General features: G+C 45.7%; 1 protein-coding gene and 1 long non-coding RNA gene across 11 annotated transcripts in view; one reads left to right on the top strand and one right to left on the bottom strand.

Annotated features, from left to right (window-relative positions):
* STAT3 (signal transducer and activator of transcription 3) overlaps positions 1–5,596 on the top strand; it is a gene marked incomplete at its 3' end in the record, with an annotated part of 39,735 nt that extends 34,139 nt beyond the window's left edge. For 6 of the 10 annotated variants that reach the window (XM_083408595.1, XM_083408598.1, XM_083408599.1 and 3 more), the window contains 4 exons: positions 843–1,058; positions 1,691–1,733; positions 2,223–2,335; positions 3,268–5,596. In XM_083408595.1, coding sequence (XP_083264721.1) covers positions 843–1,058; positions 1,691–1,733; positions 2,223–2,335; positions 3,268–3,326 — 431 coding nt within the window. Of the gene's footprint in view, positions 1–842; positions 1,059–1,690; positions 1,738–2,222; positions 2,336–3,267 lie in introns of those variants that run through there. The other 4 variants (XM_083408602.1, XM_083408604.1, XM_083408603.1 and 1 more) reach the window with 2 other exon arrangements.
* LOC310662044 lies at positions 3,924–12,357 on the bottom strand. Its single transcript, XR_014504222.1, has 2 exons — positions 6,544–12,357; positions 3,924–6,507 (listed from the first exon to the last, which is right to left on the bottom strand). It is a non-coding gene; the product is annotated as an uncharacterized lncRNA (long non-coding RNA).
* Positions 12,358–24,864: the final 12,507 nt, after the last annotated feature.

Here is a 24,864-nt window from a genome sequence, read left to right as displayed (position 1 = left end):
GACACATTCTTCCTTGGAAAGAAAGGCCTCTGTGCTACCAGCAGTTTTTGTTAGCGCTCATATTAAAAATCGTGTTTGTAACAAGATCTGCCCTGTTAATTGTGTGCAGCTTTTTAGCCAATTAACCGTTTTTAGAACCCGGTTAATTGCTCACACGTTGCAGCCCTGCTTATACCAAATCCAGGTAAATCTCAGAGTACTTGGTCCAGACTGTTGTGCCAGTCAACAAAGGAATGAAGAATGCTGCCTTATACAGAGTCAGAGGTTTGGTCCATCTAGCTCAGTGATGTCTACACGGACTGGCAATGGTGCTCCAGGTACGTCAGGTGGAGGACGTTCCCAGCCCTACCTGGAGATGCTGAGAATTGGACCCGGGACCTTCTGCACACAAAGCAGATGCTCTACCGCTGAGCTATGGCCCTTCCCTCTTACGCAAAGGTCTTTCTCAGCCCTGCAGAGATCCTTTAATCATTGGGATGGCATAGATTGAGCCTACATCGTTCTGCAGGCAAAGTATATGCTCTGATCCTAAATTACCCCATACTGACACCTCACTTCTTCCAGAAGTTGTACCAGTCATCAGTTGCACACTCCTAAGTAGCATTAATGGACATTCAGTGACACCATAGCAGCTCAGCCAATGATTAGGGGACAGGCCCATCAATGATGGTCTGTCTTGTGTTTTAGAAATATTTTTCAACTACCTTGATTTGGTGAAGCTTTGCTGTTGATGTGACTCTGGTTCCCTTCATTTGAGCAAGAAAGTGTGCTCCTGTTCATGCTATCCTTGCAAATAACAACTTTCCCCTTTGATCAAATCTCTTGTTTACCCTTTGCTGTAGGGAAGACACAAATCCAGTCAGTGGAGCCGTACACCAAGCAACAGCTCAACAGCATGTCGTTTGCTGAGATTATCATGGGCTATAAGATCATGGATGCCACCAACATCCTGGTCTCCCCACTTGTCTACTTGTATCCCGATATCCCCAAGGAGGAGGCTTTCGGAAAATACTGCCGCCCTGAGAGCCAGGAGCATCCCGAAGTCACTGACCCAGGTAGTTGTTGGCTTTCCGCGCTTGATCCAGCCCTTTGGTTCTCCACTTTACAGCGACATTTTTGGATTTTGGCTTCCTCCACAAAAAGGTCTCACACTGCTAATAAATGTGACTAGCGTCCTCTACCACCCTCTCCAAAATGCAGGGGGCTTGGGTCATTTATTTTGATTACATTCCCAACTCTTCCTTTTGTGACCATAACGGGTTGGTGAAAAAAGCGAACAGCCAGGAAAAAAGCCCATATGAATTGCTGCCAGTTGTCATTGTTGGCTAAAGTCTGACTTGCAGCTTTTTAAAAACTAAAGAGGAGTGAAGGCAAGAACTTTTTCAAACTGAAGTTTGGCATGGCCACTGTGAGTTTTGTATTGTTTGCTGATGCTTCTGGAAAGAATATGCACGTTGCTAGCGGTTAAGAAGCCCAAAAAACAGCAGCAGCAGCACCCCCTCCCCTCTGGCTCCTACCATAGTTTGGGGGCAATTCTCAGTTCCCCTCTTTTCTCCCTCTCCCACCTTCAAATCCTCTCTATGGAGAGGGTTTCAGAGTCATAGCATATTGAAGAGGAGGTGCCCCTGCTGCTCTTCGGCACACACCAGCTTATCAAATACCTTCTCCTCTTTCCCCACCCCAAAAACAGGTGCTGCTCCATATCTGAAGACCAAGTTCATCTGTGTGACCCCGTGAGTATTTCCCGCGTTGAAAGGGTTGGGTGGGACTCCAGAGGTCCTGCACAGCAATTAGCTGGGGCTTCCTGAGAAGCCGAGCTCCCTCCCTCACCTGTGCTTTGGAAACAAGAGGTCTCTCTTCAGAAATAGCTGAAGCACAGGTGGAAAAGTGCCCAGAGAGGAAGTGGTTCAATGCGCCGACCACCATGCCACTGCACCCAGTGCACAAGTGAGGAACAAAATCCCGCAGGCACCTCCTGTTAAAGATATAAGGCATAGAGAGAGAAGGAGGGATCAAAGTTACTAACACGCACAGCCACACACGTTTGCATAAAGATATAGGTTGAGTTTTATTTCGTTGAGTCAAAGCTCTATACTCCATGGTGCAGAGGAGAGTTTGGTGGTTCTGGAGACCTTGGGGCTTTTACAACTTATAACTTGTACTTCTCTTCTGTACCCTCTCCTCTTTTTCTCTACCCCCCCCTCCCCACGTGTCTTTCCCAGAACCACTTGCAGTAGTACTATTGAACTGCCTATGTCACCCCGCACCCTCGAATCTCTGATCCATTTTGGCAGTAATGGTGAAGGAGCAGAGGGGAACGCCAGTGGCCAGTTTGGTGAGTGTGTGGTCCGCAGTGCTGTTTTGTTTGGTGGAAGGGGGCGGGCTCTGCTCTCGTGCATCTTATTATGGAAAGGACAGGACGAGGCTGCATCCAGACTGCCCTCTAGAAGCAGGTTACTGAAACTTGAGCTTTCAACCCTTGCCAACGTAGGTTCCACAAGTCCGAGCGCCTCTGATTTTAGTGGATCGTGAGCAAGCATCGTTCTCTCACACACACCCTCCTCCTCCTGCAGCTTAATTCATTGCCTTCCTGTTTTAATCAAACCACGGTTTCTTGTTGCGTCCAACCCAGAGAACTATTGTCTGAGCACTCCCTTTGAACTAGAATCGCAAACCACAATTTGATCCCAGACAGAAAGGATTCCTCCAATGGTTGTGTTGTTGTTGGGGGCTGCACTGCCTTCTGTGCTGCCTCCCAAGAGCTCCACAGAAGTGGTGGGTGGGAGAGGACAAAGTGACGAGCGCGGATTTTTACCTTTGTGGAGTAGGCTAGTTCCTACACCCACTCCATCCAGGTCAGCAGGTGGTGTTATTAGAGTTCAAGGACACGTTACAGTCATGTAAAAATATTTGGGATGCAAAGTATAGCCATCAAAGGGTATGTCCTGTGGAAAGGGGAGAGGGGGAGAGATAAGTGAGGCCATATCTGACCCTCAGGCCCAAGGTTCTCCAGCCCGGCTTTGAAGACAGTCTTTGCAAGCATAAGGCTAGAAGCTTGGAGATCTCAAGGAACAGAATCCTACAGCCATATCTACAGTTTATTTTGCTTATGCACGTCATTGAGGAATATGCAGAACCTTGAGCGTGCTGCAGGCTGGGAATCTGTCCTCTGTCCAGGAGATGTTGAACCATGTCTGACATTGGCAGGGATCCCTGCTTCAGCAACTGCATCACATCCATTCAACTCTCTTTCTGTATCTCCCACAGAGTCCTTGCAAGTCTTCGACATGGAGATGGCCGCTGAGAGCGCCAACTCTCCCATGTGATTGGACTCCTCCCGGGCAGCTGATCGGTTCTGCATTTCCCTGGCACAAGAAACACCTTCTTCTTCTTCTTGCATTGTCGGATGGAGCCCAATGGGCACCCAGGTTCTGCCTCAGCTGGAGACGTTTGATTGTGCGTCCGTCGTGAGCCGCTTTCGAATACACCATCGCCAGCAGCTCCTTGCCTGAGCTCGCGTGACTGGAGGGAAAGCCCTGCTTAATTTTAGATGGGCTTTTTCCCCCCCAGAAGAAAAACAAAATAGTTCTCCCTCATGTATAAAAGCTACTTGTATAAGGGGTGTTTCTGTTTGTCTTCGCTAGACCAAGTGCCTCTTCATGTCCACATAGCTGGCCTCCTGTACATGTTTGCTGCATGCCGCAAAAGGCTGCTTGTGCAGCTCATGCCAACTTCCAAGGTTTTTACCCAGTCTATTCGACAGGTCGTGTTGTCAAGTGTAGGCAGGAGGGGAAGGAAGAAGAAATTGTGGGGGTAACGTTCTTAGGTATTGGTGCAATTTTTTTCTGTTTCATTGCCCATATTAAAGCTCCATTTCCCGCCCCTCCCTCCTCTCTCGCTGGCCTACCTCTGCTTTTTTTAAAAAAAAAACAACTTGCCAAATGATGCGAAGGTGAATGTAGGCCTAGCACAGCAGCCCTTCAAGGTAAGATACCTGTGTTCCCCAGGGCTAGAGAAATGCCAGGGGCATTGGACACCTGTGCACACTTTGCACTGGGTTGCCAGCTCTGGGAATTTCTATTTTAAAAATAACTTTTTTTCCACCAGCTTTTGGCTAATTCCAATTTTACAGATAGGGAACGAAGGTTGTTAGAATTATGTGCTCACCGTTAACGGAGCAATCCGTGGTGGAAGTGGGGAATTTGACCCAGGTCACCGAAATTATCACTCAGTTCCCTCCCTCCCTCCCTCCCTCTCTCTCTCTTCTTAGGCAGGGCTTCAGGTCATTGGGGACGGCGGAGAGCTCTTCTCTTTGGCCCTTAAGCCCAGATGAGGCAACCGAGCTGAGTCAAGAGCTCAACTGCTAGACTCACACTTGGAGATCTGTTCACTCCGGTTATCTTTCTTTCTTTTTTTAATTATTATTTATTGCACTTTTATCCTGCCCTTCCTTGAAGGAGCCCCGGGCAGCATGCAAACCTCCGCCCCTTCCTTTTCCCCTCATCCTTTTATCCTCTCAACAACCTTGCGGTGTAGGTTAGGGATGAGAATGATTCCTCCTGTGAGGTAGATTAGTGGCAGCAATAGGCCTGAGCTTTCTGGGTAAGTCAGGCTTTGCACCCGGGTCTCCTGATTCTAGCCACTGCACTCTCATCTTAGCTGTTGCGTTAGGAGCAAAGAGGCAAAAAAAAAGGTTCCTGCCAGCGTCTCTCCTCTCCTCTCCCACCCCAAACCGTGCTTTGTTTGGCTTGCCCATTTCCTACGCTTTCCCGTTTTTTAATACTCTCAGCTGTAATATGTTTTATTACTACCTGCCCAATCATTCTCTCTACCTTCTGGGGCTTAAGCCTGAGCTGTACCTGATGCTAGTCTGCTGTTGCTTGCCTGAGATAACAATTGACAGTCCGGCATAGGAAAACTAGAACTCAGATGCTGATAATCTAGTTGTAAGTCTCAGCTGTTGGGCTTGTGTGAGTTCATAAAATCATAGCCTTGTAGAGATGGGCGGGAACCCAAAGGAAGGAGGAATCACAGCTACAGATTCCTGCTTTGCAGGGGGTTTGGATTAGGTGACCCTTAAGGGCCCTTTCAACTCTGCAATTGCCCAGTGGGCTCTCCCGGCGCCGAGAGAGAATGATGCAACAAGTATTTTCCAGTATTACTTAGAGGTGTTGGCTTAACAGGAGGCAGTTCATGGTCAGAGCTGTCAGACTGATCTCTTTGCCTACACCAGACTTCCTCAACCTGGAACACTGGCTGGGGCTCATGAGAGTTGTAGTTCAGCAACCTTTGGAAGGAAAAGCAGGCCCTTGGTGTTAAGAAGAGAACTTGCCTCCTTCAGAAATGCCAAGCCTTAGAAAGTGTTCCAACTAGTGCAAAGCTGCCCGCATTCCAAAATAGCTTATATACCCCAAATTCTTAGTACCAAGTTTCACCACCACCGCCAAAAAATTCCTATTTTTCCCCTCTATAGCTAACTGCTCCCCAGAGCGTAAATATCTTAATAGTATGTTTTGTATATTTTATTGCTGTATCTACAGGCTTTAAACTTTCTCTTAAATAAATAAATAAATAAATAAATGTCCTTAACACCACATTTCTCTCCTGGAGCTGAAGCACTGGGTACTTGGTGTGTTTGTTGAGCTGAGAAAGCAGAGTGGCTTGTGTGTGTATGTGTGTGTGTGAGAGAGGAGAGAGAGAGAGTGTCTGTTCGAAAGCAATTTGACTTGGAGATGAGATGAGTCGGATCTTTTGTCCACATGCATAGATGAGGGGCTGCAGTTTTTTCTGTGCTGTGGGGCCAAAACTGTATTGAGGTGATGAGTGGAACCCTGTCCACAGTTACATGGATGTAAGTCCCATTGAAATTGCCAGGGTTTACTTCAGAGTAGTCGTATAAACAAGATTGAACTATTTGGTGCGGTGTTAAGTTTTGTTCGTTTAACTATGTTTCTACCTCACTCCATTATCTTTTTACTTTTTAAAGGTGGGGGGGGGGATATTTTGGAAGAAGTATAAATGAGATTATTAAGTGCTTTAGGTACACTTTTAGTAAGTTTTTATGTGTGTGTTCAGAAGATTTGGGGCACTTCCACACCACAGACTTAAAATGGGTTAACAGCCAGTCCTCTTCCCAGGGAACTCTGGCGATTTTAGTTCTGTGAAGGAGATCAGAGATGAGGGGAGATTAGGAGACCTCCCAAACAACTAAACTGTGCAGCCTGCTATGGGACTGAATCCCTCCTGAAAATAGCATCGGTCTGGAAGCACCCAGGATCCCACCCTTGTGTTTGTTGCATCATACTTGAAAAGGATGCCTCAAGTTTCTCATGCTGAAGCTATTCATGCATCCTGCCAGGTAGGGTCTCAAGTGCTAGTCCATAAATAAGCAAACAGAGGTTACTAACTTGGGGGGGGGGGGTTGGCACATTTGGAATTGTGAGACAGTGCTATGGGTACCACTCCCTCTGGTTATTTCTCTTTTCCTAATCCCACCCCTGAGTCATTCTGTCCCAGGTAGACTGATGAAATACACACACACACACACACACACACAAAGTTTTTTCCTTGGGGGAGGGGGCAGGTAAAAGATGGATCCAGCAGAATAGTAGTGAGGAACCTTCTTTGGCCCAGATCTTTATCTCCCCTCCAGCACCATGGACCAACTTTGATATTTGAGACTGCACAGGTCTGAATACAGCACTGTAGCATGGGGCAAGGTACATGGGTTCTTGGGGGCAAAGAAAGAAACAATGATACCCCCAAGGGTATCATTGATTCTTCCTGAAGGCATCTAGTTTGCAGGTGTTTGTGTTTGCTTGTCTGGAGATTTGCAGGTGGCCACTACTGGGGCGGGGGGGGGGGGAGCGGGGAGCAGAGAACCTGTAATGGGGAAGTGTCACAGTTGTTTGGTGGCTATGATGCAAAAAGTAGAAAAGGCTCGATAGATTCATCATCGTCAGCATTTTTTATTTGTACTCTGTCCATCTGGCTGGGTTGCCCCAGCCACGCTGGGCAGCTTTCAACAGAATATAAAAATACAACAAATAGAAAGGATGTCTGCCCCCCCCCCCCAAGGTGTGATCTGATAAGGGGTGAAGCCCCAGTCTGGTTTATTATAAGTGTCTCCTTATAATAAACCATTTTCCCACCCCGATTTCCCAAGCTGTCATTTCCCATCATTTCTGATCTAGCAAAGCTGGAGAGGAACAAATTTTGTAAAAACCACTATTTTTGGAAGAGGTGAAGTGCTGCTCCCGTGTGGAGAGCTGGAATCACTGCAGCTATAACTTTGCGGTTGCTTCCAGGCAGACTGTAAGGAAGGGCAAATCTCTTCTGTTTCGGTTCCTCATTTTTTCAACCTTAACATTCAGTTCTTCACGTTTGCATATCAGTCTGTGATTTACTTATTTTTAAAGAAAAGCCCTTGTGAAAATTCTTCAGCATTTCATTTCCCCATCATTTTCCTTACTCCCCCAAAACCTGATTTTCTGGGAAAGATGTGTATCCTGTCTGTCAAGAGCTGGTGTCATAAATAAATCACATAAAGTAAACTCTTCATTAGAAGAAACAAGATCAGCTCAAGAGCACCAGCCCAATGGGCACAGTAGCTCTTCTCAGTAGGTCTTGCCCCTATGAGGCAGTTGTAGGGGCTGGAGGTCCCTGCCTTCCCACAGCTGCCTAAATCGCCCCCTTCCAGGTTCTTCCAAGCAACCTGAGACTAGCCCTGCAAATCTGTGTCTGTTCCTCCCTCTTCATACCGCTTCTGGTCTTGGGAGCGCAGTGGGGAGGGGAGATTGTTGCAGCAAGAAGGGGGGACACCCTGGCTCCTTCAGCAGCCTGACTTATCTCTGCCTTTTGCCCTGCAGCCTTTGCTTCTGTCTCTGATTCTGGACTTCTTTCTGCCACAGACTCCCCCTGCTCACCAAGCCCTGTTACCTTTTCAGCTTCTGACACCTGCTCCTCTCAGTCTTCTTCCTCTGACCACTCATTGTTGTCCCGCCACCAACTCCCTGACTCTTAGCCTTCTTCCCTTCGGGGTTCCCCAGCTGGTGCCTCCCACAATTCCTCTTTGTCTAGCCAGTCAATGACATCACCCTCTGCAAACCAGTCTGGTCTCGTCTTCCCTGAAGCAGGGTGGGAGCTCTGTCCAGACAGTCCTGGGGAAAGATTAAGCATTAGGCTGTTCTTCTTCCTCGTGCTGAATTAGTTTAATACAACCGCTATTGCAATTGAGCTTTAGCCACAAATGTGACCCGCACACCTAATAATAGTAGGAGGATGCAAAGCAAGGAAAGGAGCCCTTATCACTGCATACATGCCGCTCCCCATATAAACCCTCAGGCACCTGGGTTAGATGCAGAGAGGATGGCAGAAGGTGGATAGAGGGACCCCTGTTCCTGGTAATTTGTCAGGAAACCTACTCTTGCACAGAGGGAAGATGCCCTGCCATGCATAGTTCAGAAATGGCAATATCCAAAAGACTGCGGGGGAACTGTTCGACCTTCCCAGGTCACTCTGGAAATGACCTTAAAAGCAGCAATCCTGGAGCAAAGGTCCTTGCTATGTGAAACCAGCGCTGGCATTGGTGGATTGAAATGCAGCCAAGGACTCTTAACACATTATATGCCAGTTACCAATGCCAGGGTGTCTGTGTCATCAAAAACTGCTTTGTGAATTACTACTGCTCAATAGGTAGTCACCATTGGCTGTACTTTTCTGCATTTTAACTTCACTTTTTATATTCCTGTGCACCCAGACATCTGTTTATGTATCTGCAATTTGGGATAAGGCTTTGTACATCTGATGAAGTGGACTGTCCGTAGCACATAAGAAGACAGCATAATAAGTTTGCTAGTCTTCAAGGTGCCTCAAGACCACTTTGTTGTTTTCTCTTCAAAAATGGCATTCCAGGGGGAAAGTAGGGCCTGCTGCCTCTGGGAACAACCAAAGTCTATCCCTGTCCCTTCCCCCAGCCTTCTGTTCTCTTATTTACAAAGTTCACAATCTCTGTACAGACAACAAGGAATCTGGGGGAGCAGCATCAATAATGAAAGGATTAACTGATCGCAAGGCTGGAGGCGGCTGTCCCTCTGTCACACATACACACACACGGTGATAAGTAGTGCAGATATCTAAGGTGCAGCTGGTGCAGAATGCTGCAGCAAAATTGCTGAAGGAGGTGCCCTGCCTGCACTGAAAGAGCTGCATTGGCTGCTGATGTACCACTAGGCCACATTTAAGGTATTCCTATGGGCATGTAATGGCATGATCAACTTAAGGCCTCCGGGATCCCATTGCTTTGCATACTGCTGCATGGTCACTTTGATCCTCAGGAGTAACATTCTCTGAGTATTGTCTTATGCTACTGAGGTTCATCTTGTATCCACTCAGACCAGGGCCTTGAGTGTGGTGGCACCTGCCCTTTGGAATGTACTTCCAGTAAATATCAGGAAGGCACCTACTGGAATTTTGAAACCTGCTTAGAACTCACCCTTGTTAGTGTACTGTAGACTTGAAATGATCCTTACATAGTTTTGCCCCTAGCAACAAGTTTTCTCCCAATAACAGGTCTTCCCCCAGCAACAGGGTTTCCTTAGCAACATACTTATTAATTAGACAGACTCCAAAGGGGAGAGAAGTGATGTGGCTGTTACTTTGCCCAAATGGCTAAAGAGCAAAGAGGAGAAATAATTATCTGTTACATAGTTTTACTTTATTTTCCTTAGACCAGTAGTTGTATAAGTTGAAGTAATTATTCAATAAATAATTTAAGCCAGTGGTTTTCAATCAGTGTGCCATGACACCCTGGGGTGCCTTGAAGGATGGTCAGGGTGTCGTGGGCAACACTGGCCTCTGTCCCTCTTTTCTTCCCTCCCTCTGATGCCTTCTTGTGTCTCTGCCTCCCAAGGGCTTGTATGGCTCTTTGTTGCAGCAGCCCTGGCTACAAGCTCCCCAGGTGAATGGTGCCTCTGGAGCTAGTCAGGGGGTGCTGGTTGCCAGGAGCTGAGGCGGCCTCGGACTAAGCAAGCAAGTGGGTGAGGGAGCCCAGCTAGCCAGTCCACCAGCCCTTGCTGTTGGGAATGGACAAACAAGTTCCAGGCCGCTGTGGGACAGTGTGAGAAGCCACCTCTCTATGGGGCAGGGAGAGGAGCTCAGAGACCAGGGGTGGCATCAGTAGCTGCCCAAAGGAGGGGAGAGGAGGCTGAGGGAACACTTCACAATGGAAGATGTTCAAAAAAGGATGAGAGGCTGCCAGCTCTGCAAGCAAGGGGTGACACAACTGGGCTCCTGAGCCCCACAAGGGGGCTGCAGAAAACATGTAGTTGGTCAAGGGAGATTTTAAACAGAACTGGAATGGGTGAAGAGTTTATTCCCATCTGGGAATTCACAAACAGATGAGCTGAACTGAGACAGAAGATTCCGGAAGACTTTCTGGGTGACTCAGCTGACTGAAAAAAGAATCCGCAAATGATTGGCATAGTGCTCTGGCAAACCTGCTCACCCATGCTTCCCCCCAAGGGGTGATCTAGCTATGTTGAAGTATTAAATCTGATTTTTCTGGTGCATTTTGTATTGGTTTTATGGATGTAATTTTATTGCTGTTCGCTGCCATGATATTACTATTTTTCTTAATCTGGGAATTTTGACTGATTGAATGAATGAGGGCGCTACTCCCTCAATAGCACACAATTTGCTGGGGCACAGGCCATTTACTTCCTGGGGTATGGTGGTAATGTCTGACAAGAAGCCATCCTCTCCTTGAGGGCCCAACTCACAGGAGCCAGAGGAGAAGAGCCTATTTCACTCACTTTGCCAATTGCTACATTTCCCACATCACCAGAATAGCATGCAGAGATGGACAGCAGCCCAGCTGCAGTAAATCCCACATTGTTCAGAATGATTACCCAAAGGCTTGAGTTGCAGTGAAAGTTTTAGGCCATGGCCATCTCTGGCTATCTGAGGGAGCCATTTTGGAAAACAGTTCTCGGAAGAGAACGCCCTGGGGCTCACTGTGGTTCTTCCCACACCCAGGTTTCCCGCTCTGAGCTGCTCCGAGGCATTATGGTCGGTGCCTGAGGTAGAAAATGCACAAACGGCAGCTTTCCTCAACTAACTGGCGCAGGGCCCAATCCACTAGGGCATTCCCACCCACCCACCACATTGGAATGAAAAAGAGCCATGCGAAAGCTCCTTAGTGCCCTTAGGCCACATTCACACCATAGTTTTAAGGCACTGTGGTACAGCTTTAAACAGTGAAAGCTTCTCACACAGAATTCTGGGAAGTGTAGTTTAAGGGTACTGAGAGTTATTAGGAGGGAGACCTGCTATTCCCCTGCCAGGACTACACTTATCAGAGGGTGGGGTGTAACAATCACTGCCTCTTTACAGGGAACTCTGGGAACAGCGGTTCTGTGAGGGGAATAGGCCTTTCCTAACAACTCTCAGTACCTTTAACAAACTGCAGCTCTCGGGATGCTTTGGCAGAAGCCATGGCTATTTAAAGTTGCATGGGAATGCTTTACACGTAAGGTATGAATGTGGGCTTCATTCCTTTCAATGGGGCTTGTGCAGGAAGAACGCCCCAGCCCATTGCATCCCACAGGTCCAAACTGTCTGGATCCCGCTACAGTGCCCTCACCTGAGGCCACCTGAGGGAGAAGCTGCCTTGTTTCACTGCTGCCTTTGCCTTCCTGCTACAGTGGGCAAGGTGGCCTAGTTCACAGAGGGCAGTCCTCTATGTAACGGAGGCCCCTATGAAAGTGCTGCCCTGGTTCACGTCCAGCTTAATGATAAAGAATGCTAAGAAGGGAAGGAAGAGCAAGCAGGAGCTCTGAAGTTGACCGTCATTCGTTAGCCTCTGGCGAGTAGAGTAGGTCACCAGCTTACAGTCTTCCCCTCTACGGTAAGATGTATTGTATTTCTATTTTTCTTATACTAATGATTTCAAAGTTGGCATCTATATGTGTAAATTAACACGCACAAATGCTAGGCACGTCTCTGTCCTCTTTTGTGGCTTTTGTTTTTCTCTTTGTTCATGTTTCTGTTCTGTTCAGCTGATAAGTAAATGGTCTTTTGATTAGAGACCAGATCAGATTGTTCCAGCTGATCTGGACAACCACTTCTGTCCCAGGGACAGTGGCCCTGTTTCCAAGTAAAGCTGCCGGAGTATATCCAAACTGGTAAGCACAAAATGGCATGGATAAAGCAGGCTGAGAAAACCTGGTCTTCCTCTCTCGTAACGCTAGAACTTGTGGACATCCAGGGAAGCTGAATGTTGGGTGATTCAGAACAGATAAAATAAAATAACTTTTCATGCAGCGCATGGTTAAACTCAGGGTTGAGTTAAACCCCTGTGGATCCCCCTAGGCAGTTGAAATTTCAGGGGCCTCCCCTCATAAATTATCTCCTAATACGTTTTTGTAATTTTCTTTCAAGATCAAATCAAGATGATTTTGATCTGTTGTCATGGAGCCCCTAAAAGGCGTGAGGGCCCATAGTACAGTGCCTACTCTGCCTATTTGGTAATCCGACACTGGTTAAACTGTGGAACATGCTGCCACTGGAGGCAGTGATGACCACCAACTTGAATGGCTTTAAAAGAGGATGAGACAAATTCATGCGGGATAATGCCAAATCATTCCTATATGGAAAAAGGTGGCAACCCCGTTTAGCCAACAAATAGAGCACCACCGCTTAGCAACAGCTTTAAAAACAAAACAAGCAAGTCTTTGCTTTTGCTTTTTTTCTTCTTCTCCTTTCTTGTTATTCCCACATGCAAAATCCATCTGGTGACTCCACTTTGCATCTCACAGAGTATTTAAGATGCTTTTGGTTACAGTTCTTCTCAACTAAATCCAGGCGGTAAATGCTAAATGGGTCTGGGACTCTGCCAAAAACAAACAAACAAACAAAAAGGAAGCCATCTTCCAAAACCAGCTTTTCCCAAACAGCCCCACCTTGGCTGTGTTAATCAGTCACCCACGCTCTTGGATCTTTTCCATGACCCAGCTGAGGAAAGAGGATGGATTTCTCAGGACTAGACCTAAACGGCTTGGAAACTCACCAAGCCCATTTCGTTGGACACTTGAATTGTATTATGCAATTTCCTAGGGCATTATGCAATTTCAGCCCGGCTGTTTGCCCAGATATACATGGATGGTTTAGATTTCAGACAGTGAAAGAGACAAAGGCCAGGGGAAAGGGTGAGCTGTTCTATTTCCATTTTCTTGGGACCCTCCTGTCCCCATCTCATGAGTTCCTGGTTGCCATGGACTTCAGCCTTCCGAGAGATGGGCTGGAGTCTTGCTTTCAGGCACAAATGATAGCACACTAGCTAGGGAAGGTCTGTGGTTTAGTGGCATAGTGTTTTTCTATGCCAAAAGTCCCAAGTTCAATCCCTGGCATCTCCAGAAAGGGCTGGGAAAGACTGCTCACAGTCAGCGTAGACTGCTAGGAACATAGGAAGTTACCTTATAACCACCTATGATGGGTATATGGTTCATGTGTCCATGAAACTATTCCTGCATTGCAGGGTGTTGGATTAGATGACCTTCGTGGTCCCTTCCAACTTTGCAGTTCTATGATTCTATGAAATATACAGCAGCTTGTAGTAGATTCCACAGCTTGTCTACATCTCTCTTTGACTGGAACTTCAGCTGTTACATGGTGACCTAAGTCCTTCCCATTAATGTTAGCGGTTCTCTTCTTTGGCAATCACTCATAGCCGAGTAACATTGTCTTCCATGAACACGGTCTCAACAGTGAGTCCATAAGTGACTGTGATGGGCCAATTTTAGATCCACACATCCTTCCACAATAGGGACATAGGTTTCCGGGTGGGAGTTGATCACAGTGAGGGTTTGCCAAACGTGCCCTGAGCCCGGCCTTGGCTGGGGAGGGCGGGGTATAAATAAAAATTATTATTATTATTATTATTAACTCGTTTCTCCTTTTCGCCCTGAGCTCATGCTTCTTCAAAGTCCATGACACCTTTGGTAAAGGCTGTTCTTCAATTGGAGTGCTTGCAGGCCAGTGTTTCCCAGTTATCAGTGCTTATGTTACATTTTTTTAGATTTGCCTTGAGAGTGTCTTTAAACCTCTTTTGTTATCCACTGATATTTCACTTTCCATTCTTGAGTTGGAAATAGAGTAGTTGCTTTGGAAGACAATAATCAGGCATCCGCACAACATGACCAATCCAACAAAGTTGATATTGAAGAATCATTGCTTCGACAATAGTGATCTTTGCTTCTTCCAGTACACTGACATTACAGTGGTACCTCGGGTTAAGAACTTAATTCGTTCTGGAGGTCCGTTCTTAACTTGAAACTGTTCTTAACCTCAAGCACCACTTTAGCTAATGGGGCCTCCTGCTGCCGCCGCGCCGCCAGAGCACGATTTCTGTTCTCATCCTGAAGCAAAATTCTTAACCCAAGGTACTATTTCTGGGTTAGCAGAGTCTGTAACCTGAAGTGTTACTGCTGGTAGGGTGGAACGCAAGGAGACCAGGCAGTGTCATGATATGATGGGACTTGCGTCATGGCGGGTCATGATGTCAGGACATGACATTTTGATGTGACTGTGTGGTGTGTCATGTTATGACATCATGTGCTGTGTCACAACTTGGCGTGCCACGCCATGGCGGGTGTCACACCATGGTGGGTCGTGATGTGACAGGTCATGACATCATGACATGGTGTGCTGTGGCATTGTGACATGTTGTGTTGTGATGTGTTGTGCTGTCATGACGTGACATGACACATGATGTGATGTTACATTACGTTACATTACATTTTCTTTTTTTAAAAAAAGCAAAATCTAGCATAAAACAAAACAATAATGGAAAGCAGGTGTGAAATATCTGCACCACCAGCCTGTCCAGTGTGGACAAGCAAAACACTCTTGAGACCTTTCAAGGCTCTTGTGCCTTTAACAAAGAGAATCCTGTTTGCCCTATTTTGTAGCTTTCTGTGGGTTTAGGCAGAGTGATAAATAGCAGTGAATACCCTCTTGCCTCCTGAACTGCTCCTGCTAATTTCCCCAATTTCAGTTTCTGTTACCGTGGGAGGATGAAAGGCTTTAATTGCTGAGTTTCTCTTCCTCTTCCTCTCCGCCCCCCTTTTTTCTGAAGAAATGCCATTTTCCTGTTAAATAATGGAAAGAAAGGGCAATGCAAATAAATTAGTAATTAAAGTCACCCCCACAGAACAAAAGCGGACTGGGAGACAATTAAGAGAGGTTATTCAAGGGGCAATTAAGGGGCAATTCTTCATGCATTTCTGACCATTGCTCAATATATTAATATGAAACATAAGAGCAGCCCTGCTAGATGAGACCAAAAGCCCTTCTAGTGCAGGATCCCACCATGGCCAGCAAGAGATGCCTGTGGGAAAGCCTGAGCATGAGCAGAAGAACACTCTCCCCTCCATAATTTTTCTGATGCCAGCTCCTAGGAGCTGAAGCATTTTGGGCCCCCTCAATGTTGTTTTTGAGGTGACCGCACATCATTTGTCAGGGCAAACATGGAGACGGGCCTGGAGTGATGTCTGTGTTTTTCAGAAGATGGCGCCTTTGCTCAGAAGTAAGCCCTTCTGGGTTCAATAGGGCTTTCTCTCAGGTAACCAGATATAGGACTGCAGGATCAGTCTATCCTGAAGAGGCAATTTTTGAAAACAGCTCTTTTTTTTTTTTAAGGGCTCAGGAACAGCTTCTAATGTGGGTTCAGCTATTTGCAAAGACTTCACCACAACCATTGTTTTCGACCTTCAACCTTGCCCTCCTTATTTTCTTTGAGCAGATAAAAAATGAAGAACTAAAGTTGCGATTACGTTATAAGCTGTGTTTATGTTAAAGATAGTAATTATATATCAAATATATATCAAAGTACAGTAGAAGAAGAGTATATTAAAGAATATGTCAATATCAGAGAAGAACTGAGTCATATGGGTGGGAAATAATTATATGGTAAATAAAGAAAGCTCATCGTTCTATAAATCTCTCTCGTTGATTATTTGATGTTTGCCTCTAATATGTCAATGTCAACTAGAGCAATTTCCCATATTTTCTGTAACCTTTCTTTTAAAGATGAGTTTGGGGAATAAATTGGGAATAAATTGTATACCTGCTTTTAATATACAAGAGCAGTTTTAGGACTTCCTTAAGTTATTGTATCCTGTCATTTCCTGTAGTGTGTTTAAGACGAATATCTGATTTTCATTTTTACACTTCCACAAAAATGTGTAGCTAATCCGCTCTTCATCTCCTACGCCTCCAACAAAACAAAACAAACTGGTGTATCTTGTTTAGTTGATAAGATGTAAGGACCACTGATAAACAGACTTGAAAAAAACCTCTCTTAGATTTGTGCTTATTTCTATTTTCGGTATTTATTTTCAAAAATCTAAGTCCATTCTGTTTGTACTATAGTCATGTTACTGTTTCTCAAATCCCCCTGCATTTTGTTTTATATAGGGTTGTCAGCTGATTAGTCTTGATATTGGAAACGAAGAGGCATATTTTTCACTTACCACCCCCCCCCCGCCCATCACCTTGGATTATCACTAACTATTATGTTTTCAAACGTGGTGTTTTGCAGTCCATATCTTTCATTTGTTCTATGCCAAAATCAAAGATATTGAAAGAGTGGAGGTCTTATTTGATTTAATAAAATGGTAGCTTGGTCTAGTGAAGCTACCGTATTTTTCCGTGTACAAGACTAGGTTTTTAAACCCAAAAATTAGGTTTAAAATTGGGGCTCGTCTTATACACAGGTAGTGCTGAGGGGTGTTTTCTTAATTTGGAGTTCCCCAAAATAGGGGGTGTCTTATACTTGGGGGCATCTTATACACGGAAAAATACGGTATATAGCCATGTTTTAGCCAGTTGGCTAAATGCATTATCTTTAGTTGAGGCCAAATGAATTAATTTACCACTGAATGTAGTTGCTTGTCTGTGAAGTGATTTATTAATCGGGAGATCAAGGGGTTATGACAGAGACAGTTTCTTATATTATTCCATACTTTTCAAAACAAGATTTCATTGAGGAAAGGCATGTGGGTGGAGAAATAAGCAGAGAAACCTGTATCATTTAGTAAAATCCATTTCATACTTGGATTTTGTTTCCTTCACTATAGCTTTCGCCAGTGGCCCCTGGTGTTGTTCAGGCAGGGAAATGGAAGCAAAATAATCTGAACTAAGTACAAGGCCACAAGGCCACAGTCAAACAGAAAAAACTTGGCAGTCTGTGAGTTGGCTGCCTATCACCCTTGGTACAGAAAGCAAAAATGTGGGGGATGCTCCTCACCTTTCCCACATTTCTTGGAAGAATGCTAGTAAATTTAAAAAGTTCATCACATGAGGTAGCCAGGGATTCCTGTTCACACTGTAGGTATACACACTATACGGTTGTACCTTGAAGTCGAACGAAATCCGTTCCGGAAGTCCGTTCGACTTCCAAAACGTTTGGAAACCAAAGCGCGGTTTCTGATTGGCTTGCAGGAAGCTCCTGCAGCCAATCGGAAGCCGCAGAAGCCCCGGTGGACAGTGGGGTTCCAAAGAACGTTTGCCAACTGGAACAGTCACTTCTGGGTCTTTGTGCCAGTCTATAAACTCCCCACTGACAATCTTATGGGATAACTAGCCTCATATAACCAACATGCTTTAGTCTATTTAAAGCATGAAGGGGTTAATACCATAGAGTGAGCTGTCCTGTCAGCCTTAGCTATGTCCACTTCCCCTCATCTTGGGAGGAACTAGGTAATCAAGCCTTTGTTCTTCCAATCTACATGTGAACTCTGGCATATAAGGAGCTCTGAGCTGCTGCCTCCCGCTGCATGGCTTTAGCAAGCCTCTTTTGGGTTCCAATGCCAACAATCTAGGAACAATTATCGCTTTCTGGCAAAGCCAAGTTATATTGGCTGTGCAACATTCTGACTGATTTATGGAAAAGCACAGGAACCTGACTTTTGAAGAGTTTGAAAGTAAACCAATTTTTAACTTGCCAAAGACATGGTTTTTTTCCCTATGCTGGAGGAAGAGGGATGTTTTGGAACTCAGAGGGGCATATTTTGAAGGTCTAGCAGTCTATATTTCCATGCTTTACTTGCTGCATATTTTGTTATTTTAAATATCTACTGAGGTTTTTTCACCAAAGAGTACTGGTCCCAAGCTTGAATCTTGGCATCCAGAATTTTTTCTTTCTTTCGTTATATACCTATTTTTCCTTTGCACCAACTAATCTCACAAATGTTCTTTGCCATGTTCTCTTTGCTAGTGAGGCTCCTGAATGACTGTGTCTGGGGGGAGAGGGATTGGCAAAGGTTACCCTGGCAACTGGTCACATCAGCCAGCGGGTGACAAATACACTGAGCCTCAGGCAGGCTGTGCTTTCTGTATAGCCGAAATTAGGAGCTTCACTAGGTGAAGTGGGGAGGCAGCTGTTCAGTTAGTCACCATTTGCCTACAGCCAGAAAACCATCAATTCCCTTTGTTAGCACCTGCTTTCCCCGCAATGAATAAACTGGGGGAAGAGGTGCAAAATGGTCTCACTTTCTCCAAAGTAGCCTGCAGGAAAGTTTAGCTAAGGCAGAGCCCATCCTGTCAGTACCTCCGCCTAATGTAGATTGTGAATCCTATGCAACTGAGATTTCAATTCAGTTCATATGCAATCGATATGTAGCTCTCCTGTTTGTAGCTGAAGGAGTATCTCCAGATTTAGAGAGGAGAACGTGTATGGGGGAAGGACGTGGGTGGTGCTGTGGTCTAAACCATTGAGCCTCTTGAGCTTGCTGATTGGAAGGTCGGCGGTTTGAATCCCTGTGACAGGGGTAAGCTCCCGTTGTTCTGTCCCAGGTCCTGCCAACCTAGAAGTTCGAAAGCACGCCAGTGAAGTTCGAAAGCATGTGGCAGGAAGATAAACAGCATTTCCGTACGCTCTGGCACTCGTCACTGTCCCCTGTGCACCAGTGGAGGTTTAGTCATGCTGGCCACACGACCCGGAAAACTGTCTGTGGACAAACGCTGGCTCCCTCGGCCTGAAAGCAAGATGAGCGCCGCAACCCCATAGTTGCCTTTGACGGGACTTAACCATCCAGGGGTCCTTTACCTTAGTTGGAGGAGAACACTGCATGGACAAACCCACTCACCCTTTTCGTGCGATGGCATTGCAGGACAGAAGAGGCTTCACTGGGGCCCTGACGAGGGAATTCAAACTGGCTCTCGCCTGCTCCTTACTTTGGCAAATGAGGCTGAAGGCCATGGCTTGGACTGTGCTGGGGGCACAGCCAATGGAACCAACAGTGGGCTTCCCTCGGATCTACCCCCTTGCTCATTTAAGCAGCCAGCACCTGGGGCTCAGCCTGTTTGCTTCTGTGCTGGGTTTCCCCGCCCACCTACCCTTGGTTTAAGCTGATAGTCAATGACGTTGTTGTGGCTATGGTGGTCGCTGTCCTTTAAGGGGCCCGGTAGGAATTTGCCCACCTGGCTAATTGGCACTGACCTGGTGGTTTTCCTGGGACGCGGGTGGCGCTGTGGGTTAAAGCACAGAGCCTAGGGCTTGCCGATCAGAAGGTTGGTGGTTCGAATCCCCACAACGGGGTGAGCGTCCGTTGCTCGGTCCCTGCTCCTGCCAACCTAGCAGTTTGAAAGCACGTCAAAGTGCAAGTAGATAAATAGGTACCGCTCCGGCAGGAAGGTGAACAACGTTTCCGTGCGCTGCTCTGGTTCGCCAGAAGCGGCTTAGTCATGCTGGCCACATGACCCGTAAGCTGTACGTCGGCTCCCTCGGCCAATAAAGCGAGATGAGTGCCGCAACCCCAGAGTCGGTCACGACTGGACCTAATGGTCAGGGGTCCTTTTACCTTTACCTTTACCTGGTGGTTTTGCCTACCTCATAGCAATCGTCACAACTGGTTGGGCATTTGGGCAATCCTTTGTTTTAGATGGAGGGGAGGTTGTAGTCTTCGCCTGCCCCTCCAAATGCTGGGGTGTCCCGTTAAACGGATCTGGGGGAGTGGCCATGTCCGTGTGCCCAGGTGGGGCCAGGGCCGAAGGCACTCCCCCAAACGGCAGTCCCTGCGGGGGTCACCCTATTGGATGTAAGTCTTAGGAACCCCTGCCTGGCTTGACCACGCCGGTCAATATTGCCCCATGCCCAAGCCATACCTCTTTCATCTGTATTCAATAAAGTTGTGGCCTGTTTTGGCCCAAAACCAGTTTCTTTGGTCTCTTGTTATTTGGGTTGGGGTATGGGAAGTCTGATGCCTGGTCCTGCAAATGGGAATTAAAGGAGGCCCATCCCTCTCTTGCTCCCAATCCCTGAACCAACAGGGAAGCTTGCAAGCCAAGGGTCCTCCCAGCCTGATTGCTGCTGCTCTTCACCATCTCCAGCATCATAATATGGGCTGAGGTGGGAGTGAGTCCTTCTGAGTCTAGTATAACTACTGGCTCCTCCTAGTTTCACTGCCTAATGCAACTAATGGCTTCTGCTGGCTGTTCTTTCTGGTCAACTTTTTTTTACTCTGCGCAGGTGCAACTGGTACAGACTGCCTGAACCCACTGAGCTGCTGGACTTGATTGCTAGAAAGGTGCACAGAGGACCACAGGGCCTGGTGTTGGGTATCATAAGCTGCTTGCCTTTTTCCAAAGTCTGATTCCCCTCCCTGCCTTTTCTTCAGCTGAAGTGAGCACTTAAGAAAAAGCTCTTTATAAATACAGTGGAACCTTGGTTGTTGAACATAATCTGTTCCAGAAGACCATTACACTTCTGAAACGTTCAGCAACCGAGGTGCAAAGGGCTGTCAGCAATTTCCACTGAGAAAACTGAAAAACATGCAACGGAAGCCATTTGACTTACGAATCACGTTCAAAAACGGAAGCATTTACTTTTGGGTTTTCGGCGTTTGGGTTTGGAAATGTTTGGCTTCCGAGATGCTCGAAAACAGGTTCCACTGTAATGTAAAGTAGAAAAGCTAAAGTATCACTCTTACTGTTACTGCACATGCAGCCCACGGCCTCACCCATACCTTATTCCCATTTTACAGATTGTGAGGAATAAAACTGAGGGGGATGCAACTTGCCCAAAAGCCATACCATGCAACTCAGTACTGCTAGGGTGCATCTTTTCACCCCCTTAATTTGGCCAAACTGATTCTGCTGGTTTAGACTTGGTGATTGGCAGGTGGCCACAAATTCTCTTGTCATGATGGGAAGCCAGAAAGTAAAAAGAATGGAACGGACACCGTTGTTGTCTTTGCAATCTGGGGCATTTGAACAATGCAGCAAAACAGGCCCTATAACATGGTGGTGGTGAAATAAGGACATGGGTGTGACATGTCTGAGAAAGCTCATGTTCTCCAATACTCTGTTTTTCCCAAGTCCAAAACAATATGATGTGGGAGACATCAATGACCAGAGCTCTGTTTTATTTTGTATATAAACCAAAATGTAATTGAGTAAAATTCGGTTGTGCCTCCCACATTCATTTGCAAAATAAGAATGCATTTGTTTAGTCAGGCTTTGGGAACATAACTACTTTAATTTTTTGTGGTGTCATATTTTAATCCTTGATTCAAATCATCGGTTTTGCTGATGCTTTAACTATTTTACTATGTTCGTATTCGCTGGTTGTTGTTAGCCACCCTTGACTTCTACAGGAGGAAAGGGTGGGGACGTGGGAAATACAAAAATGAAACTAAATAAAATAAATGTGCAAAGAGCACTTTTTTATCTAATCAAAATTGTACCCCCAGGCATCTCTGTCCCATGGAGGGGAAAATAAAGAAATATTGGATTATTTTGATTGGGAAAACAGTGCAGGGGAAAGCCTCCCTCCCCCCCCCCCCCGCTAACAAGAATTAAAGAAACTCCTTCTCCTATGATTGCATCTCATTTAAAAAGCAGAGTCCAGAGATCCAGTGACATATCCCCAGTTTCATTTGACTCACAGTTTGTTTCTCACCTTTGTAACGTTGCTAAGGACTCAGCTATACAGCTGCAAATAAAAAGCTTTATGTGTGTTGTAAAGTGCATTATACAAATGTGACACTAGACGGCGATGGTGAGCTATGGCAAATTCAAAATATATTTACAAACGTTTTCTTAAAAAAGCATTTTCACGTTTTTTAATATGTGTCTAGATTCCACCTAACTTTAACATTTTCAGTGCTTTTTTAAAAAGTATATAATCGGCAGAAAGATTGCCAACAGGTCAGCAGGGTTATCTGTGTTATTTCTAAAGCCTTTCCTTAGTTTTCCTAAAAAGCAAACAGCCACAGCTGGGCCATCCGGTTCCAAACAAGAATTGTGCAGCAGCTGGAGTCTCGGAACTGAAATGCACTTGATGGAAGCAGCAACAGGCAGTGGCAACAGCAGTGTCCGTGGGATGACCTCCGTTCCGGATTCCACCCAGGAGGCTCTGTGCAATAATAAGGGCAGCAGGGTGCTAAAAGAGAAAGCATATCACTCAGGCTTGGATCCTCAGGCAGTCTGCGGCACAGCTGGGGAGTAAACGGCTTAGTGCATTCACAAAAAACGTGTTTGGCAGCAGGAAGAAGTGGGAGCATTCAAGGAGCCTCATTCTCTTTCTCTCTCTCACCGCCTGCCCCCACTGTCTCATCTCTTGACTAAAGAGGTGGTTGTGCTTTAGAAGGTAATTGCAGATACCGTTTAGAGGGAGAAGGGTTACCATGAAAACTGTCCACTTTAGTGCTTCCGATGCTGAATGAGAAGGGGACAGCTTTCTTGGAAATCAATTAGAGATCATCAGCACCCTGTGATCGTATAGCTGGTCTTCTGCATTTCACGAGCCTTTCAGGAGTGTTTGCCTTGCCATGGCTGCGTTTTAGGCCCGCGTTTATGTGAAAGGGTAGTTTTAAAAACAGAGCAGGGGGTGGGAGGATATGGGTTTTGCCACCAGAACATTAGAGAGGAGTTGTGGCAAAGATCTGCCTGAGCCACACATATGGAAGGCTACTTTCAAAGGTTCTGGTATGACGTATCCCATCAAATAACCTTTTGTTTCTTCCAGACCCTCCAAGTGACCCTATTTTTCAGGGACGTCCCTGATTTAGAGAAGCCATCCTGGTTTCTGATTTGATCCTGGAATGTCCCACTTTTCCTTAGGATGTCCCTATTTTCATTGGAGAAATGTTGGGAGCTATGGAGTTATCCGACCCCCGGGTAGTCTGAAGGAAATCCTGTATAGGTAATTTTATTTAATGTTTAATGTTTTATTATGATTTTTATATATGTTGGAAGCTGCCCAGAATGGCTGGGGGAACCCAATAAGATGTGTGAGGTATAATTAGTAAAATTATAATTATGGAATGGGATGTCCCTATTTTCATTGGAGAAATGTTGGAGGGCATGTTTTTCTACTACAATTAAAATGCAGTTGGTTAATGGTATTTTGCCAGTTGCTGTACAGAGCCACACAAACAAGTTGCAATGCAGGGTATTTTGCAGAACGGTCATGGCTCCTTTCATCCCAGGAAATGCATTTTTCATATTCAGGGGTCCTAAAATGTATGCATATTTTTTATTTTTGCCATATAAGATATGTAGCTGTTGGTACCAACCTATAAGGCTCTGTGCAGCTCAGGACCAGGTTACTTGAGAGACCACGAGAAATCCCTCATATACAAACTGTGTTCTGTGGGAGAATTTCTCCTGCAAGTTCCAAAGACCTCAGAGGTCTACTCCAATGTAACTTGAAGCAAGGTTTTTAGGGTTCATCCGTTTGTTCTGCCATTTCTGCTCACCTATCTGTTCTGCCATTTCTAGGCATGGGCTTGAGAGGTTTTGCTTTCATTCCTCCACTTTCCCTGGGGAAAACCCGCTGTGTGCCGCTGAATCAGAACAAATGTAAATTGGGTTTTCCGCAGATTGGTGTTTGTTCCAATTCAGCAGTAAACAACAGGTTTTCCCAGGGGAAAGGACAAAAGAAGAATCTCTCAGACCCATGCTTAGAAATCGCAGGATAAAATGGAAGAAATCATGGGACAAATGGAAGTGTGGCTAAGCCCTGGTTCCTGTGGCTTCCTCGGTTCTGTGGAACAGCATTCCCATCAAGATATGACAGGTGTCCACTACCTGCACACTTTCCGGAAACTAACATAGACATGTTTCACACAAGCTCTCCCAGCTGGGTGACTAGGTGTCTATTATGGGTGTCTCATTTTAATTGTTTTTCGAAATTCATTTGTTGTTATTTTCTGTGTTGTTTTGAATGTCTTATTCTTAGCTGCCTTGTTACACAGTGTGCACACTATGTGCACATTAAACACACACACACACACACACACTCTTTCCCTCAAAGAATTATGGGCACTGTAGTTCCCTATCACAGAGGTACAATTCCCAGCAAACCACAGTGCCCAGAATTCTTTCAGGGCAGAAGATGTGCTTTTAAGGTATAATGTGTACACAGCCATTCTGTACATCATCGTGAGCAGTTTCTGTGGAAGGTGATGAATAAGTAACACCAGAGCTTTTTTCTGGGGGGGACGCAGGGGTACACATACCTGTAAACATTTTGTGAATCTTTGTACTTTTGTCCATTTACTGTATTTATTTCCCCCAGTTTGAACTATAAAATGATGATTTTCTTTAGTCAAAATGAGAGTACTCCTAAACATCTTTTTAGAAAGAAAAAAAATACTGAGTGACACTAATAATAACAGTTCAAACAGTACCGGCACATTGCCAACACTGTAAACTGCAGCCTAGCAGCATTAGATTGATTCAATACAACAGGAAAGTGACTCTGTTGAGAAGAAGGACTGCTCTTTAGTGATCTTTTCCTTTATGTACCTATTTCATCCACTTCAGTGCTATCTTGGCCATGCAAGAACCTGCTGCCTGGAT

The sequence above is a fragment of the Podarcis tiliguerta genome (genome assembly GCF_965153285.1).
Source record: "Podarcis tiliguerta genome assembly, chromosome: 13".
Classification (NCBI taxonomy): domain Eukaryota; kingdom Metazoa; phylum Chordata; class Lepidosauria; order Squamata; family Lacertidae; genus Podarcis; species Podarcis tiliguerta.
The sequence above is the reverse complement of the archived record's forward strand: the minus strand, read 5'-3'. Positions and strand labels throughout refer to the sequence as shown.